The 16,757-nt window shown below is 43.2% G+C and overlaps 1 protein-coding gene and 1 long non-coding RNA gene across 2 annotated transcripts; one reads left to right on the top strand and one right to left on the bottom strand.

The window, feature by feature from the left end:
- Nucleotides 1-2,805: 2,805 nt before the first annotated feature.
- Nucleotides 2,806-16,637, top strand: LOC112864903 (tripartite motif-containing protein 5-like). Its single transcript, XM_025927911.2, has 7 exons — nucleotides 2,806-2,993; nucleotides 8,253-8,725; nucleotides 9,380-9,475; nucleotides 10,115-10,345; nucleotides 14,551-14,573; nucleotides 15,620-15,723; nucleotides 16,316-16,637. Exons 2-7 carry the CDS (start codon nucleotides 8,303-8,305, stop codon nucleotides 16,333-16,335), a joined length of 897 nt encoding a protein of 298 aa, XP_025783696.1. The 5' UTR covers nucleotides 2,806-2,993; nucleotides 8,253-8,302; the 3' UTR covers nucleotides 16,336-16,637.
- Nucleotides 10,514-16,152, bottom strand: LOC147576700 (uncharacterized). The gene is made up of 4 exons (XR_015241056.1): nucleotides 16,092-16,152; nucleotides 14,079-14,209; nucleotides 13,259-13,356; nucleotides 10,514-10,751 (listed from the first exon to the last, which is right to left on the bottom strand). It is a non-coding gene; the product is annotated as an uncharacterized LOC147576700 (long non-coding RNA).
- Nucleotides 16,638-16,757: the final 120 nt, after the last annotated feature.

Here is a 16,757-nt window from a genome sequence, read left to right as displayed (position 1 = left end):
CTCTCTGTTGCTTTGCACTTCTGCATATTAAATTAAATTTTTTTAATGTTTATTTTTTTTTTGATAGAGAAACAGAGCACAAGCCGGGGAGGGGCAGAGAGAGAGAGAGAGAGGGAGACACAGAATCCAAAGCAGGCTCCAGGTTTTGAGCTGTCAGCATAGAGCCTGATGCGAGGCTCAAAGTCACAGACCATGAGATCATGGCCCAAGCTGAAGTCTGATGCTTAACCGACTGAGCCACCCGGGCTCCCCTAATTTTTTAATGTTTATTTTTGAGAGACAGAGAGAGACAGAGCACAAGCAGGGCAGGGGCAGAGAGAGAGAGGGAGACACAGAATCCGAAGCGGGCTCCAGGCTCCGAGCTGTCAGCACAGAGCCCAATGCCTGGCTCAAACCCATGAACCTTGAAATCAGCACTCACCTGACTGATCCACCCAGGCGCCCTGCATATTCATTTTCTAACTCAAGGTATAGTGGTGGAGTCCTCACCTCCAGGAGTAACCTTGTTTCAGCAAGGACTGCCAGAGAGAAATTCAAGCAAAGGAAGCCCTAGATAAAGAACTTATGGCATCTCTGTGGGCCATGGCCCAGCTCTCTGGACCAGTTGTGCACTGAGTGCAACAGAAGAGAGAGAGAGGCCTGGTTTTGCTCAGGGATGCAAAAGATGCTATGAGGAAGACAGTAGGGTAAAGTCAGAAAGTTCTTTGAAGCCTAACAAATTAACGCCTGTCAGTATTAATCATGTAGGATTTCTGCAGTGCTCTCCACATAAATTCCTAACACCCTGTCCCCGGGTCTGGGAACCTTAATGGTGTGACAGTCAGTCCCTCTACAGCTCCTTTGGTGTTTTCTAGTCCTACAAGTTTTCCAAATTCAAACTCCGAGATCTCCAGCAGCTCACACACACAAAATTACTAACTTTGCTCGTCCTTCTCCTTGGGTCATTGCTGCCACCCAGAAACTGAGCTCACCTGGGAGATCAGCCAGAACACATAGGAAGGATTTCCATAAGGAGCATCTTGACGACTGTGAATAAAACAAAATGAGATGCTTGTTTGGTGTTAAATAATATGAAAGGACATCAGAAGAAGGGGCATGTTAACAATATCCTAAGACCCATGAGAAAAGAGAGAGTAGGAAAGCTTCTTTATTTTGACTACCTTTCCTCCTGTGAATGACAGCTACATTCCAGACTGACTCATTCAGACTGCAGATCCCATCAAAACTCCTTTTTTTTTTTTTTTTTTTTTTTTTTTTTTTTTTTTTTTTTTTTTTTTTACAGTGACTTCCTCTTATCTGACCAGGTCTTTTGGGATTAAAGTTGACTTAAACATTATCAGGGGCACCTGATGGCTCAGTCAGCTAAGCATCTGACTTCAGCTCAGGTCATGATCTCATTGTTCCTGGGTTCGAGCCTTCTGTCTGCCTCTGCCTCTGTGCTGACAGTTCAGAGCCTGGAGACTGCTTCAGATTCTGTGTCTCCCTCTCTCTCTGCCCCTCCTCCGCTTGCACTCTGTCTCTCTCTCCTTTAAAAATAAACAAACAAAAAAAAAATGTTAAACATTATCACCCTTACAACACCCTCCTTGTACAGTTGGCTCTCCTACATCACTGTTTGGCATGCATTCTTTGAAACTGCACAGCTCCCCTGTTTTGTTATCATTGTCATTATCACACTTCACCAGTGCCACTTGACATAGAATTTTAGAATTGTTAGGGTTCTCCAGAGAAACAGAACCAATATGAAGGAGATTTATTATGAGGAATTGGCTCACATGATTGATTATTTGGGGCTGAGAAGTTCCAGGATCTGGTGGCTGCGAAGTGGAGACCTAGGAAAGCTGGTGGTGTAATTCAGTCGGAGACCAAAGGCTTGAGAACTGGGGTGGGTAATGGTGTAAATTCCAGTCCAAGGACAGGAGAGGACCTGTATCCCGGCTCAAGCAGGCAGGCAGGAAATAAAAGGGATGAATCCCTTTTTCTTTTCAGGCCCCGCAACAAAGTCAATGATGCCTAACAACACGGGTGAAGACAACCTGAGTCGACAGATTTGAATGATAATCTCATCTAGAAACAACCACTTCCCAGACAGACCCAGAAATGTTTAATCTGGGCAACCTCGGGGCCAGTCAAGTTGGCACATGACATTAACCTTCACGATTATTTTCCTGCTTCGTTTTTATTATGTAGGATTTTAGAGATTATATGCTGAAAAGTATTAGATGCGTTGCCCAACGTGACACTTGAAACAGCTCCATCTTCCCAGCCTCCGTAGAAAAAGCGTCATTTTTGGTCGTCTTGAATCCAAAATCTGAAGGTCAGCTTCGCTGTGCTACCACTCTGTGACAGCCCCTGACTGACCACCTGAGTGAGGTAATGCCAGATTTGCACAGTCCTGCCCTCTCACACGCCGATGAGGACACACACCGGTCAGATTCACAGACCCCAGCGGGGGGATGCGGAACTGTAGACAGCCTGCCCATGTGGCCGCCCCAGGCCAGCCTCAAGTGCGGGTCCTCCTTGTGGGAAAGGAGGAATTGTATTCCCTCCCCATGACAGCTCATTTGTAGCGGAAAAAGGCAAGGCGGGTGTGTGCGAAGTTACACTGCTCGGGTAAGCCTCCTTCTCCAAAGGCCGCCTTAACCCTGGTAAAGCACGGGAGCAGCAGGAGCGCAATCCTGGGCCCATCCGGCCGCGGCTCGGAAACCTGGTCATTTTCCTGGGGGGCGGGAGGGGGGGCGGGGGTTCCTATGCGGAGGCCTCCCATTGGTCGGTGGCCTCTCCTCCTGTCCTGCCTTCCCCCAAGAATTCAACTTCCGTTTTCACTTTGCTCCTCCGGGTCTCAGCGGAGATTAGCGCCTGGTTTGGGGACAGGATCCTGACCACGTCTGCCTCTACTCTTCTTCCGGGAGGCACGACTTCTCCCCTGGTGTCGGAAGCTGTGTGCAGCAGTTTGCGGAGGGCAGCGGTGGGGAGAAGAACCGAATTTTGGGGTGAGTCTAACGTGGGGTCTCGCAGCTGCTGTGAAGGGCGGGGAACGCCCAGCTTGCAGCCTTCCAGCTGAGAGTGCCCGGTAGGGGTGCAAGTCGGGGGAGGGGGTGTGGGGGGCGGGGAGGGTGGGGAAGGCCGGCTGGAGGAGGCGCAGTCCTCAAAGAAGGGAGCTGTGAAGACTGGAATGGAAGGGCTTTTTGTTCTTTCTTGGGAGGAACCTTCATTTCTCCAGGCAGAGTCTACCCTGGAGATTCTCCTTCCCATTCTGCAAGTGTGAATTGCACCTTGCTGAGGACAAGCCAGAATCCTCCATTTTTCAGAGGTAGAAAGTTCCTGCTCTCCACAGCAAGAGCGAAGGCAGAAGGATCTTTGAATCCTAACGTTTGAATGCCTGTCGCCTAACAATAAAGGATTTCTGCATGACTCTAGATAAAGTTTCACTACCTTGGCCTGTCTGTGCCTAGGAGCTTGGTGGGGTGATAACCGGCAGGACCTGCAGCCTTCATCTGTGAACTCGTCTAGAAGGTCCTTGAGAATGACCAACCTTACTCATCCTTCTCCCAGGCCATATCTGCCTCGGAAACAGGTTGCCCGAGAGATCAGGAGTGAGGGGAGCATTCTCCAGAAGTGGGGTCTTTTCTAACTTTTAATAAACAAAATGAGTTTGATTGTTGTTAACGATGTAAAAAGATGTGGGAAGAAGTATGTTACAGAATCCTGAGAGCCAGGAGGGAAGGGAGTTTACAGCAGGGGAGCCTCTGTTTACTCCACCCCCTTCCCATAGGAGGTACAGCTGCATCCCCCTTACAGCGGGATGGGGGACACCCGTCACGTCAGATCTCTTCTCCCACCCTGCCTGACTTTACTTCATCTGACAAACGTCACTTTATCAAAGCTGATTTTGGAGGTTATTACCTCTGCTACATATTCCTTGTGCCCCTCTCAGCCACTGGTCAGTGACTGGCACCTGACTTCTGAACTCAAATAGTACACCTCTTGTCATGCCAGTGATCACAGGGTTTTAGAATCGATTTGTTTACTTTTCTGCTTCCTTTTTCATTTTGCTAGTTTTTTTTTTTTTTATTTTTTTTCAACGTTTTTTATTTATTTTTGGGACAGAGAGAGACAGAGCATGAACCGGGGAGGGGCAGAGAGAGAGGGAGACACAGAATCGGAAACAGGCTCCAGGCTCCGAGCCACCAGCCCAGAGCCCGACGCGGGGCTCGAACTCACGGACCGCGAGATCGTGACCTGGCTGAAGTCGGACGCTTAACCGACTGCGCCACCCAGGCGCCCCTCATTTTGCTAGTTTTATAAGGAGTTCATATTAAATAGTATTAGATGACTACCTGGCAAATGAAACAGCACAATTTTCTTTTCCCATTCTACTTAGGCAAAGCGACTCTTTCCCATATATGTCCATAACTCGTGGCTTCATCATACTTAGAGAAACAGTTTGGTTTAGTCACAAAAGAATCAAATTTTGTGTGTATCTTTACTGTTTGGACTTTTACATAGTTAATTGTCTTTTTATGTCCTTTTGCTTGTCCTTAGCTCTCGCCTCTGGAACATGTCGAGTTTGCATTCTCACGAGCTCAGATGTATAGAGAAGACCCATGAGTAGGGTCCTGACACCTGTGGCAGCCAGCTGACCTGGGAGTTCTGTCAGGCAGATACCACTCATGTTCCCGTATCTATCTCCCAGATTGCCACAGAGCCCTTCGGTCACGGCTTAAGTAGCAGTGAGCTCCTCCCCCATGTATGGCAACTCCAGCCCCTTTGCCCATTCCTCCTCCTGTGTCAGTGGTGACAGCAGCTGCTTTGTCATTAGCTCCTTATAGCCCTAGTGTGAAAATAAACCCCACAGCCCTACAGCAGGATGCATTCGCTGTTGCTCCCTCCCGTAGAAGGCTCTTGATGCTTCTCTGCACTGGTTGTATCTTGAATGGGATGAGAAATAATTGGAGGCCTCACTCCATGTTCATAACATAGCTTGGCTAGATATTATCATGTAATAGGGGTAGATTTTATCGTGTAATAGGTACATATAATATAATATCTACCTCTGATAAGATACCTACCTCTGATCTTCCTGTTTGTCAGAGCCTCATCTGACCCATGGTCTCTCCAGCTGGGGGCTTACTTCATATGGTCTTTGAACTATTTTCAGTATCTTTACCATTAGCTGGATTATATTTGCAGTGCATGGCTGCCTTATTCTCATCAGGTTTCCTTTATGCATGATGAACGTGGCACGAGTGGACAGTTTTAGTAGATTTAAATTGATCTCCATGCTGCCTTCATAGCTTTCCCCTCCCTTGTGTAGAGCAAAGGGAAACCTTATCGGTTGTCTCATACTGGAGATCGTTCTTTACCATCAAACCTTGGCAGCCATCAAAACCTTAATCATTACTGAGATCTTCCCTTTCTCTGTTTTTTGCCACATACCCCTGTTTGCCTGGAGCTCCTGACAGAACCCCTGAATCTAGACTGTGGCCACAGGGCCATCAGAGAATGAGTGTCATTGTGCTACCACTGTGTGACACCCACCAGCTGCAGTTGTGGTGACTGACCACTGGCGGTAGTTTCCACTTTGGGTCACCATTTCCATCCATGCAACCTGACAAGACGCAAACCTCCAGGTTCATTTAGCTTATCTGGGGGCTAGAGGACAGGAGACACAGCATGCTGGCATGGCTGCTTCAGGTGAGCCATCAGTGATGGCCCTTACAGTGATACAGGAGGTATTTTATCCCTGGTATCTCAGCTTCTTAAGAAACCAGACTAGGTAGATGTGGGTGAACCTGCCATCCATAAGCCTAGCGCTACAAAGGGCTGATTACCTGGTGAAATCCCATGAGTACAGCTTCCAGGGGCCTAAACAAGACCTATTTGGCCCAAAGAGTCACAATCCCCTTGTGAAAAGCGAGTCTTTGCTTACCAGCCCACATTTAAGGTCTGTATAAAGTCTTCCTAGTCCCAATGCACTTTACACATCAGGCCATTTTTGCTGTTAATATTGTGGCCTTGCAGGACAGCTGACCTTCCACTTCGTTGTAACCTGGTAGGTTTCTCAGAAAAACGAACAAGAAACTACCCGCCAGAAGAGTAAACCAGTGTTACCTTTACCAGAAGAAAGATCCCAAGCCTGATGTTAACCCCTTGTTCCCAACTCCCAACCCTATCCTTTACCTCATCTTATCTCTCACTCTTATCTGCTGCCCTCCGTTTCCTTCATCAACTTGTCCCTTGAGCTATCGTCCTCCTTCTCCGAGTTGCTGTGTGGGCATCCCACCTGACCTTCCCAGTTCCACACTGGATCCACCTAATCTGTCACACAGCCTGAGTGCAGAGCTAAATATGCTCCTACTCATCTCTGATGAGAAAACCTTGATAATTTCTCCCTGCTCTTGGAAAAGATTCCCTAAACGTTGTGTAATTTGGGGAGTGTTCTATTTGATGGCCACTGAAGGCTCATGTGATGTCAAAGGCCCAGCAATTTTCTGCACCCCAGCCACACTGACCTTTTAAAACTCATACAAGGTGACATGTTTTCTGTGACCAGATCACTTCCTCTACCCAGTACATTGTGTCCCCTGTCTCATCCCATCTTTCCTTCATTTTCTTCAGCTTTCAATTCAACCCTTCTGTTTTCAAGTTGGAATTCTTGGATAACCCTTTATTTACCCCATTATTTGTTTTCCCAACAGTATGTGCATCTCTCTAGTAGTGTTTTCCACATCTTCTTGCACACGCTGTGTATGTGTGTGTGTGTGTATATGTGTGTGTGGTCTATTACTTAATTTATGAATGCCAAGTCCATAGTGGTTTAAACCCTCTGTTTTTAAAAATTTTAGTTCCAGTATGGTTCACGTATAGTGTTATATTAGTTTCAGGTGTACAATATAGTGATTCAGCGCTTCATATGACACATTATGCTCATCACAGCAAGTGCCCTCCTTAATCTTCCTTGCCTATTTAACCCATCCCCCACTCACATCCCCTCTGGTAACCATCAGTTTGTTCTCTATAGTTAAGAGTCTGTTTCTTGATTTCTCTCTCTCTCTCTCTCTCTCTCAGTCTTTCTCTCTCTCTCTTTCTCTCTCTCTCTCCCCCCCCCCTTGGTCGTTTGGGTTTAAACCTTCTGTTTAGACTTGTTTTGGTGTTTATGGGTAGTAGTCAAGTTGCTGGCATTTAATTCATCATTAATGATAATTAATTGAATAAACTTGCCCAATATTTTGAGACTTCTTTGTCAAGACTAACATTTCATCTGTGTTTCTATTTTTTTTTTTTCCAGGTATTTGACTTATATGATCCTATGAGTATATACCATCTCCCCTACTGTCCCCCTACATACACACCTTTAGGTTCCTGTTAATGTCCCTGGTTTCTTTCCTGGCCACGCTGAAATCTCACTGTTTATAAACACTGGACTTCCCAGAACCTCTCAGCTGGTCTGGATCTCTTCGTCCCCACACCTTCCATTGTTCTGGGTGTTAATTGGGTCCTTTTGTTTGCCTTTGATTAGCTCATTGGGATAGGGGACAGACCTCTGTAGGAGGGCTTTGAATACGTTAAGTTGATCCCAACTCTGTATTGGAGATAAATGACCTTTGTAAGTCACTTACCACCTCTGTTCACACGTCTGATGAAGGGTTTGCTTTTATTGTGTACACAAACATACTGTCATATATTATGTCATGATAAGAGAAATCATTGCAAACTTCTCGTAAGTGATGTCAATGGTTACACTGTAAGTTAGAGCAGGACTTTTTGATAAGAGAACTTGTTGAGAGTTTACTGAAGTGTAAGAGTGAGTCATACCGATGTCAGGGGCAGTATCCATGCTGAGTGAAAGACAGGTATAAAAACCCAAAGGCATATGTGGATGGGTGCTTTTTACAGTGGGGCTGTGTTTTGGAGATGGCAAAGAAAAAGCAAGAGAGATGGTAGGTCACACACAGAGATGGTAGAGGAGGCCTCAGGTCATCTTTTTGTTTAGTAAAATAAAAGGAAAATAATAGTCGTCGCAGATAAAGATGGGATTTGTCCTGTCACATGAACCAGGAGTAATGCACTTGAAATTATTAAGAAAAGTCCTGTTTACCAGGTCCCCATGCTCCTTTCTTGTTTCTCCAACTTTTCTTTGTTGTCCTTCGATATTATGATTTTGGCCTGTCCTCGATTTCTGCGCAATTAGTGTAATTTTATTCCTACCTTTCTTATTCTGCCCCCTTTTAACCTTCCCAATCATGCAGGGATCTGTGAGCAAGAAGAGCCACAGAAGTCAGGACAGGGAGCAGCTGCTATGGCTTCTGAACTCCTGAAATGCTTACAGGAGGAAGTGACCTGCCCCATCTGCCTGGACATCCTGACACAGCCCCTGAGCCTAGACTGTGGCCACAGCTTCTGCCAGGCCTGCATCACTGCAAAGACCAAGGAGTCCACGACAAACCAAGGAGGGGAGAGCAGATGCCCTGTGTGCCGAATCAGGTACTGTACTGGGGAGCTGCGGCCTAACTGGCATGTGGCCAACATAGTGGAGAGGCTCAGAGAGGTCAAGGTGAGCCCCGAGGAGGGGCAGAAGATAAATCTCTGTGAGCGCCATGAAGAGAAACTCCTGCTTTTCTGTAAGACGGATGGGAAGATCATTTGCTGGCTTTGCGAACGGTCTCAGGAGCACCGCGGTCACCACACGGTCCTCATGGAGGAGATTGCCCAGGACTACCAGGTAAGAGACCAGGATGGAGGAAACACAGGGCAGAAAACGATACTTGATGAGCAATCTCCACTTTGTATTCAACTTGCATTCCCTTGTCACCATAGACCCGAAGGCTGTGCCCAAGCCTGTGATTTTGTCTTTCTATTCTCACCTTCTAAGACCTGAAAGACAGTTTTTTTGTTTGTTTGTTTGTTTGTTTGTTTTTGTTTTTTGCCTAAAGAACATTTTTGGCCATTCCATTCAATTACAACTTTTTGTAACCCTACCACACAGGTTTAACCAAAAGTAGATACTTTTGTACCTTGCGCTAGATGGGTGGAGATTTCGTGCCCAAGAGAGGCTCTCATCACTCCGTTGAACAGTAGGGTAGATTGAGATGTAATTTCTTTCCTGGCTGCAGGATTCAGCTTGTTCTTCTGGTACAAAGAGAATCAGTCACTCTCTTTTGACAAGGGGATGGTGATGTCCATCACCTGAGTCTTAAAGAACACATTCACCACCACCTCAAGTTTTCTTCCAAGTCATGGATTCTAATTGCTATTTTCACCGGTTCTGTAAACTCTTGTCTCTTTGGAGATCAGCCTGATTTTTCCCCTCATTTATACCCTATGCTAATGCTGAGGAATCTCATAGCTTGACTATGGTGTGATTCCTGTCTCATAGAAGAAGCTCCAGGAAACTCTATGGAAGCTGAGGGAAGACCAGCAGGAAGCTAGGATGTTGGAAGCTGGTATCGGAGAAGAGAGAACTTCCTGGAAGGTAGGAGATGTTTCCTGAGGGAGTTTGACAAAAGTCTAGACAGGACCTTGGGCCTTACTAACAAAGAGCCTCCTTCCTTTTTGTTCCCTGATAGTTTCTATGTCCAAAAGTCATTTGATTGGTCCTCTTCTTTATCCTTTCCCTGATAAGGGTTGGGGCTGAGAAGTGAACCTATTATAAATGAACACAGATGTTTAGAAGCAGGTATTCACATAGAAGATGGCTAGTGAATTCTGTGCTACATTCCTGTTGTGATTTTGAGTCTTTGATCTTTCTAGGGGAAGACATTTAGCAATGACTCATGGTTCTGTCCGCACCGTTCAGTTTTCAGCCAAGGGTGAAGGGGTGGGGGTCAAGAATAATATGAGGAGACTTGGTTGTCCTGGACAGCTGTGTGAAAGCTAAGCCACACCCAGGGATCCCACTGGGGCTCAGGGTTAGCCTCAATAATGCAAACTTGAGGCCATTATTTTGGAATGTGATGGAGAAAAGATGATAGGAAAAGTCAGCTTTCCCAAGAATTGCTCCCTGGCTTCTATTTCATTTCCCTGTGAGAACTTTCCAAAGAAAGGAGTTCTTTCTGGTTCCTAGTCCCGGCCTGATAGCCCAGGTACCTTTCTCTCTTTCTCATTCCTGAAGAAACAAATTCAAACTGAGAGACAAAGTATCCAGGCACAGTTTAAAAAACTGAAGGACATCCTGGAGTATGAGGAGCTGAGGGAGCTGCAGAATTTGGAAAACGAGGAGAAAGCTGTTCTAGGCAGGCTGGCTGAAGCTGAGGGTGAACTGGCCCAGCACAGCCAGCTGTTGACCGACCTCATCTCGGATCTGGAACATCGGCTGCAGGGGTCAACGATGGACATGCTGCAGGTAAGACTCGGGAAGAAGCGCCAGCACCTGAGATTTGAGAAAAATGAAGACCAAGTTTCCTTCTCTCCCGTGTTGCTTTGCTCTTCCTGGTGGTGACTCTAAGGTTCCTTTGGCCCTGCAGAGTACCCCTTTCTTGCATCTCTGTCAGAGCTTATAGGAATAAATAGCAAGGAACAATTGCATATTTATTTATCAAGTGCAGTGCAGAAATCTGACTGTGGAGAGAATTTGCTTTGTATCCAGGGATAGTCTATGGGCCTCTGTTATCTGTGATCTAGTACTAAGGACTTATCTGGTACCTCTTCCCAATTCAGCTTGGTCACAGACAAATGAACTTCACATCCTGAGACTTGTTCTTCCCTCATAGAATGAACTAAGATTTTTCTTGTCCCTCCTTTTCTAGTTTCTGAAAAACAAACAAACAAAAAGTAGGTGGTGAAGGACTAGTATTATTTATTCTTAAAACATTCAGTAGAATTCACCCAGTGAAGCCATCTCATTCTGGGCTTTTCTTTTGTAAAAGACTTAAAATAATATTTAAAAAATATGTATTAGGTTTATTTACATTTTGTTGAAGTTCTTAAGTCAGCTTTTGTAATATATGTCTTTGTAGGGATCATTCCACTCTAAGTTGCCTGATATATAGACATAAAGGTGGTCATAATAATCACTTATAATACCTCTAGCTTTTCCAACACTCACAGTAATGTCCCCTCTTTGATTCCTGGTTTTGGTGGTGTGCTTTTTTCTTTTTCTTTCTTTTTTTTTTTTTTTTTTGGTCAGTTTAGTTGTCTTTGGTCAATTTGTCTTTCTTGATTTTCCTCAAGAATCAACTATTATTTCATTGACTTTAGGTTTTTTTTTAACCTTTCTGTGTCATTTGTGTCTGCTTTTATCTTTATTGTTTCCTTTGTGTATGTTTGTGTATGCACGCATGAATGCGAGTATGTGTGTGTTGGGTTTAGTTTGCCATCCTTTTTCTAGTTTCTTAAAGTAGAAACATTCATTACTTATTTGAGACCATCTTTTCTGATAATAGTATTTAATGATATAAATGCATTGCATTTATTTCGTTTAGCATAATACTCTCTAGTTCCATCCATGTTGTTGCAAATGACAAGATTTCATTTTTTTTTATGGCTGAGTAATATCCCGTTATATATAGATATCACATCTTTATCCATTCATCAGTCAGTGGACACTTGTGCTGTTACAATAATTTGGCTATTGTAGATAATGCAGCTCTAATGCTACATTAGGGTGCATGTATCCCTTTGAATTTGTATTTTTGTATTCTTTGGGTAAATCCCTAGAAAGTGTGCGTTTAATTTAATAATACTTGATTTCTCACTTTTTCTTCTGCCGCAGATTTCAAATTTAATTTCTTTGCAGTCAGAAAACACATATTTTATTATTTCAGTATTTGAATGTATTGATACTTGTCTCATGGACTAAAATAGTGTATGTCCACAAACTTTTTCTATATGAATTTGAGAAGAACGTATATTCTGCGTTTGTTAGATATAATAGTCTATAGATGTCAGTTAGGTCAAGTTGGTTGATAGTATCATCCACGTCTTCTGTATCTGCAGATTTTCATACAAGTTATTCTGTCAGTTATTGAGAGTGAGCTATTGAAATCTACAACTACTAAATTGTCTATTTTTGTTTAATCCTTTCAGTTTTGCTTTGTGTATTTTGAAGCTCTGCTGTTAGGTACACATACGTTTATAATTGTTATATCCTTTCTTGACATACTGAACCTTTTATCATTCTGAAACTTCCCTCTCATTCTCTCATAATATTTATTGTCTTAAAGTCTATTTTGTCTAGTATTAATATAAGTACTTGAGCTATCTTGTGATTACTGCTTGCATGGTATATATTTTTCTATCTTTTTACTGTATTTGTGTCTTTGGATCCAAAATATGGATCATGACCTGAGCCAAAGTTGGATGCTCAACCAACTGAGCCACCAAGCACCCGGATAATCATTGCCTTTTAATTGGGATGTTAAAACAATAACATTTAATGCAATTTTTGGTGTTGTTGTATTTAAATTTATCATATTGCTATTTTCTTTCCATATGTTGCCTGTAGTTTTCATTGTTCTGTTTTCCCTTGACTAGCTTTGTTTGAGTTAAACAAATATTTTAAGTTTAATTTTAAATTTTCCTATTTCTGTGGGGGTTTTGTTTTGTTTTGTTTTGTTTCACTGTTAGTTTTTTTTTTCCCGTAGTGGTTATTCGAGTGATTACAGCATGCCTCTTACCCTATCATCATCTACCTCAGATTAATACTAATTTTAATACCAATTTTAATTATTGGATAAATGATTTAAAAAATTTTTTTAACGTTTATTTATTTTTGAGACTTAGAGAGACAGAGCACGAACATGGGAGGGGCAGAGAGAGGGAGGCACAGAATCTGAAGCGGGCTCCAGGCTCTGAGCTGTCAGCACAGATCCCAACGCGGGGCTTGAACCCACAAACCACAAGATCATGACCTGAGCCAAAGTCAGACGCTTAACCGACTGAGCCACCCAGACGCCCCTACAGTGATACTTTTAATATGGGCATCTGATCCAATGCAGGGCAGGGCCATGCAGCCATAAGAGGTTTTTTTTTGTTTTAATTGGGAAGAGAAGTTCTTTTTTCTTCTGGAGTTTATATCAGGAGATTCATGTTTCCTTTATGAACTGAGAATAAAGTCAATTAAGAGGGAATAAGTAGAATTTGGAGAAAGACATAGGGTCTTGATGACAGGGTTTGAGCTTCAAAATTAAGCTTTCATTAAAGTTATAACTGCCCCCAGATCCTTTTCTCTACTTAATCTAGTTTTGATTTTTGTCATATACAACACAAAAGCCCTAACACAGAGAGCATTTATTTTTAATGGCCCTTGGAGACCCACCTGTTGGCCTAGTTTTTGGTGACATGAGGGACATGAAGTCTGAGGTAGAGGACATCAAATATACTGGTAGGTGTTTGTTCAAACAAATGAAGCAATATCTGTGATGATAAAGAAAATCAGATGGCTAAAAACTTTAAGAAAGTGGACTAAACTGAACTCATACTATGTATGAGTTATGTATGTATGTATTATGAGTATGTATTATGTATGTATGTTAACCAAATGGAATTTTAAATAAAAACTTGGGGCGCCTCAGTAGCTCAGTTGGTTAAGTGTCCAGCTCTTGATTTCAGATCGGGTCATGATCTCAGTTTGTGAGATCGAGCCCCGTGTCAGGCTCTGCACTGACAGCATGGAGCCTCCTTGGGATTCTCTCTCTCCCTCTCTCTGCCTTTCTCCTGTACTCTCTCTCTCTCCCCCTCTCAAAAACATTTAAAAAATTAAAAGTAATTAAATAAAAACTTGAAAAAATTAGACAAAGAATGTGGACTGAATTGCTTGGTGGAGACTGAAGTGCGTTGTAAATATTGTAATGTTTAGGACAGTGAGTGAATGGATATTGGCAACCTTATGAACAATGGAGTGTAAGGGAGGAGACGGTTTGGTTGGTGAATGGTAAGTTACATATTAGACATCCTAACCTACTTGTTTCTGTGGCCTGTTTACTACTGAAATCATTAACCTGCGTTTAAGAGACAAAACTGAGTAAAAACATAGGGTTAGAAATTAAGTGGACATGGATGTGTGTTGAACTTAAGGGAGTGGACAAGGTCACTTACAGATAGCGTGTAATGAGAAGAGAGACTTGAAAAATGCCTACCTTCGTATATTGCTCGTATCCTCAGCAAAGGCATGGAAACCTCTTGAGGGATATTTTGATTATTTACTCATCTTTGATTCTCCAAAGCCTGTCCTGATGTTTGGCAAATAATAGCAAATCCCTTTACGTTTCTATAGAATAAATGAAAGAGCCATGCATTATTCATATCATCTCATGCACTTGGGGAAAAAATTATGGAACTGTTGTTTTCCTCGTAAATATGTCTCCACTCCAGATACTAGAAGCTTCATGCTTTACTTCCACAAGGCTCAAAGCTGTTTCTACCTTTTAGGAAATCTGACAACCTCACATGAGTCTTCTGGAATGATTAGCCTGGGTCTTATCTTTACTTATTTGCTCTCACATTGGGACCATCTTTATTCCCACCATAGGGTTGGTGGGGATGTGATGATGCTTTGTAAGTGGGGAGGGCCTGTTACCTCTTGACTCATGTTTTCCCTTTTCTCCCTAGGATGTGAATCACCTCATGGAAAGGTATGTGTGGGGGATCAGAGATGGTGAAAGAGGTTTAAAGGCATTAGAGTTCTGTGGTGATCAGTTAGAATAAAACATTTCTCAGGGCCGGACAATTTGGATGCATAGTTTTATGTGAAATTTCTGTTCACAAATTGTGGTTTGAGTGTTCTGTAACTGTTGAGAATAGACCAGGCTCTGTGGTAGAGAATTTGGGTGGTGGGAAGTCACACAGTTTGGGTCAGTAGCAGTATCAAGGCTAAGGCGTGGCAGACCCTTGTGACATGATAGCTTTTATTCACCTTGCATGCCCATATCTAACTCAGGTTCTCATATTTCTTAGGCGCTTGGCTTATCCTGGGAATGTCATATCTTCTTTATCTGCCAAGCACCCAGAGTTGGAGACAACTCCCTTATATTTAAATTTCTGCCCTTGGAATGGAAGAGACCTTCTATGCAGCTCTTAGATTTCCAAAAACAGACTCGAATCTCAAGAAATATTTTGGCCCTAGTATACACAAGTGATCCATCTTGATCTCATACATTGGAAGCCAGATTGGAAAGGTGGCATCCTTGTGTCTCAATTTTGCACACCTATGTGACAGCATCGAGTTTTTTCCTAACACAGGAAATTCAGGCCATCGTTAGTTTGGTGGTCAAGTTCCAAGTGTTTGCAAACGTTCCCAGAAAACCTGAAAGCTCAGATGTTATTCTGAGGGCTTTCCTGCTGGGAAGCAGAGTTTAAGTTTTTTTTAAAGGTACCAAAGTTTTGTTTTGTTATATCCATTATTTCATGTAATTTTATATGATTTCTAGGATTTAGAGAGGGAGAGGTTCATGATTTAATTTTGGAAACTGTGCCTTTGAGAGGTCAAGACCTTCCTAAGGTCACACAGAAGGCAACTGAGAGAGGGTAGGTGTGAACACTTTTCCCTGACTCTAAGGTCACAAGTCTCCTGTTCTTTCTCAGGGTATTCAGGGTTCAAGCGCTTCAATGGGGTGCAGATAAAAAGTTGTGTGGAGGGACAAAAAGTCAGAAGTGTGGGGTTCAATTTTTGTCTCCCTAGGAGCAGGGTCTTGAGTCTGAGGAAACCAAAAACTTTTCTCAAGGGACAAAGGAACACATTCCGAGCTCTTGATCTGCAAGAGATAATACAAGCCTTTAAAAAAGGTGAGGAGTGTTAGAGCAAGTGGGTGGCTGTGGGAGTCTTGTGATGGCAGGGGCTAAATGGGGAAAAGGGCACAATTTCTGGGTATGGAGAGAGAAGACAAAGGAGACTGGATGTCCTGTGCTGATGATATGGTCATATTTCATTGGGTGTCTGGTTCATACTCTCCTTCACCAGTTCACTATCTCACCATCATCCCCAGTCTTTCCCTTGATCTTCAGGGGAAAGAGATTTCAGGGCTGCCTCCCTTGCTTATGTTGATTGTGGGGTTTTGTTTTGTTTTGTTTTGTTTTGTTTTTTGAGAACTGACACATGTTTAGCACTAGCAAGGTAAGGAGATATCAGTATCATCAAACCACCTTGTACTTACCACCTTTCAGAATTTTTCATTCCTAGTAGGTCTTACGTTCCGAGACCCATATTTTCCCCTGTAACACATAACGTACATATTGTGCTTCTTCAGTGTTATACCTCTCCCCAAAGACAGATTTTTCATAGTTCCCACTCCAGTTATTCCCAAGATCAGATCCCTCTCACAGGGTCACAAATAAAGCTACGTCATATCCCTCACCCAACCCTGTACTTTTTTTGCAGCTCACGTGATTCCACACTGACCCCAAAATACGACGTATTTTGGCATTTCTACGGGACGAAGACCAGTGAGATATATGTGCTGGTGGAAATCAAATAATGCATGTAACAGCGATTATGGTGTCCCGGGCTCCCTGGTTATCAGTTCGGGGAAACATTACTGGGGGTTTGATTTTGGGGGGTATATGATAGAACATGCCCAGAATCCAATATGAAATTTCATGTTAGACATACTTAAAATTACCAACATGTTTACTCTGGGTATCAACCTAATATGGCTATTGCGTTAAAGGGTTAAAGGGTTGAATATAATGCTTTTGAGGAGTCCTCCTTCTCTGACCCCTTCATCTTAATCCTGGCCTTGCCTGTTCCTCCCCATTGTGTTGGAGTTTTCCTAGACTACAAGGCTGGCACCGTCTCCTTTTTCAATGTCACAAACCATAGG

Source organism: Puma concolor, chromosome D1 (assembly GCF_028749965.1).
Source record: "Puma concolor isolate L17-30 chromosome D1, mPumCon1.1.hap2, whole genome shotgun sequence".
Taxonomy (NCBI): Eukaryota; Metazoa; Chordata; class Mammalia; order Carnivora; family Felidae; genus Puma; species Puma concolor.
This window is presented reverse-complemented; position numbering and strand designations above follow the sequence as displayed.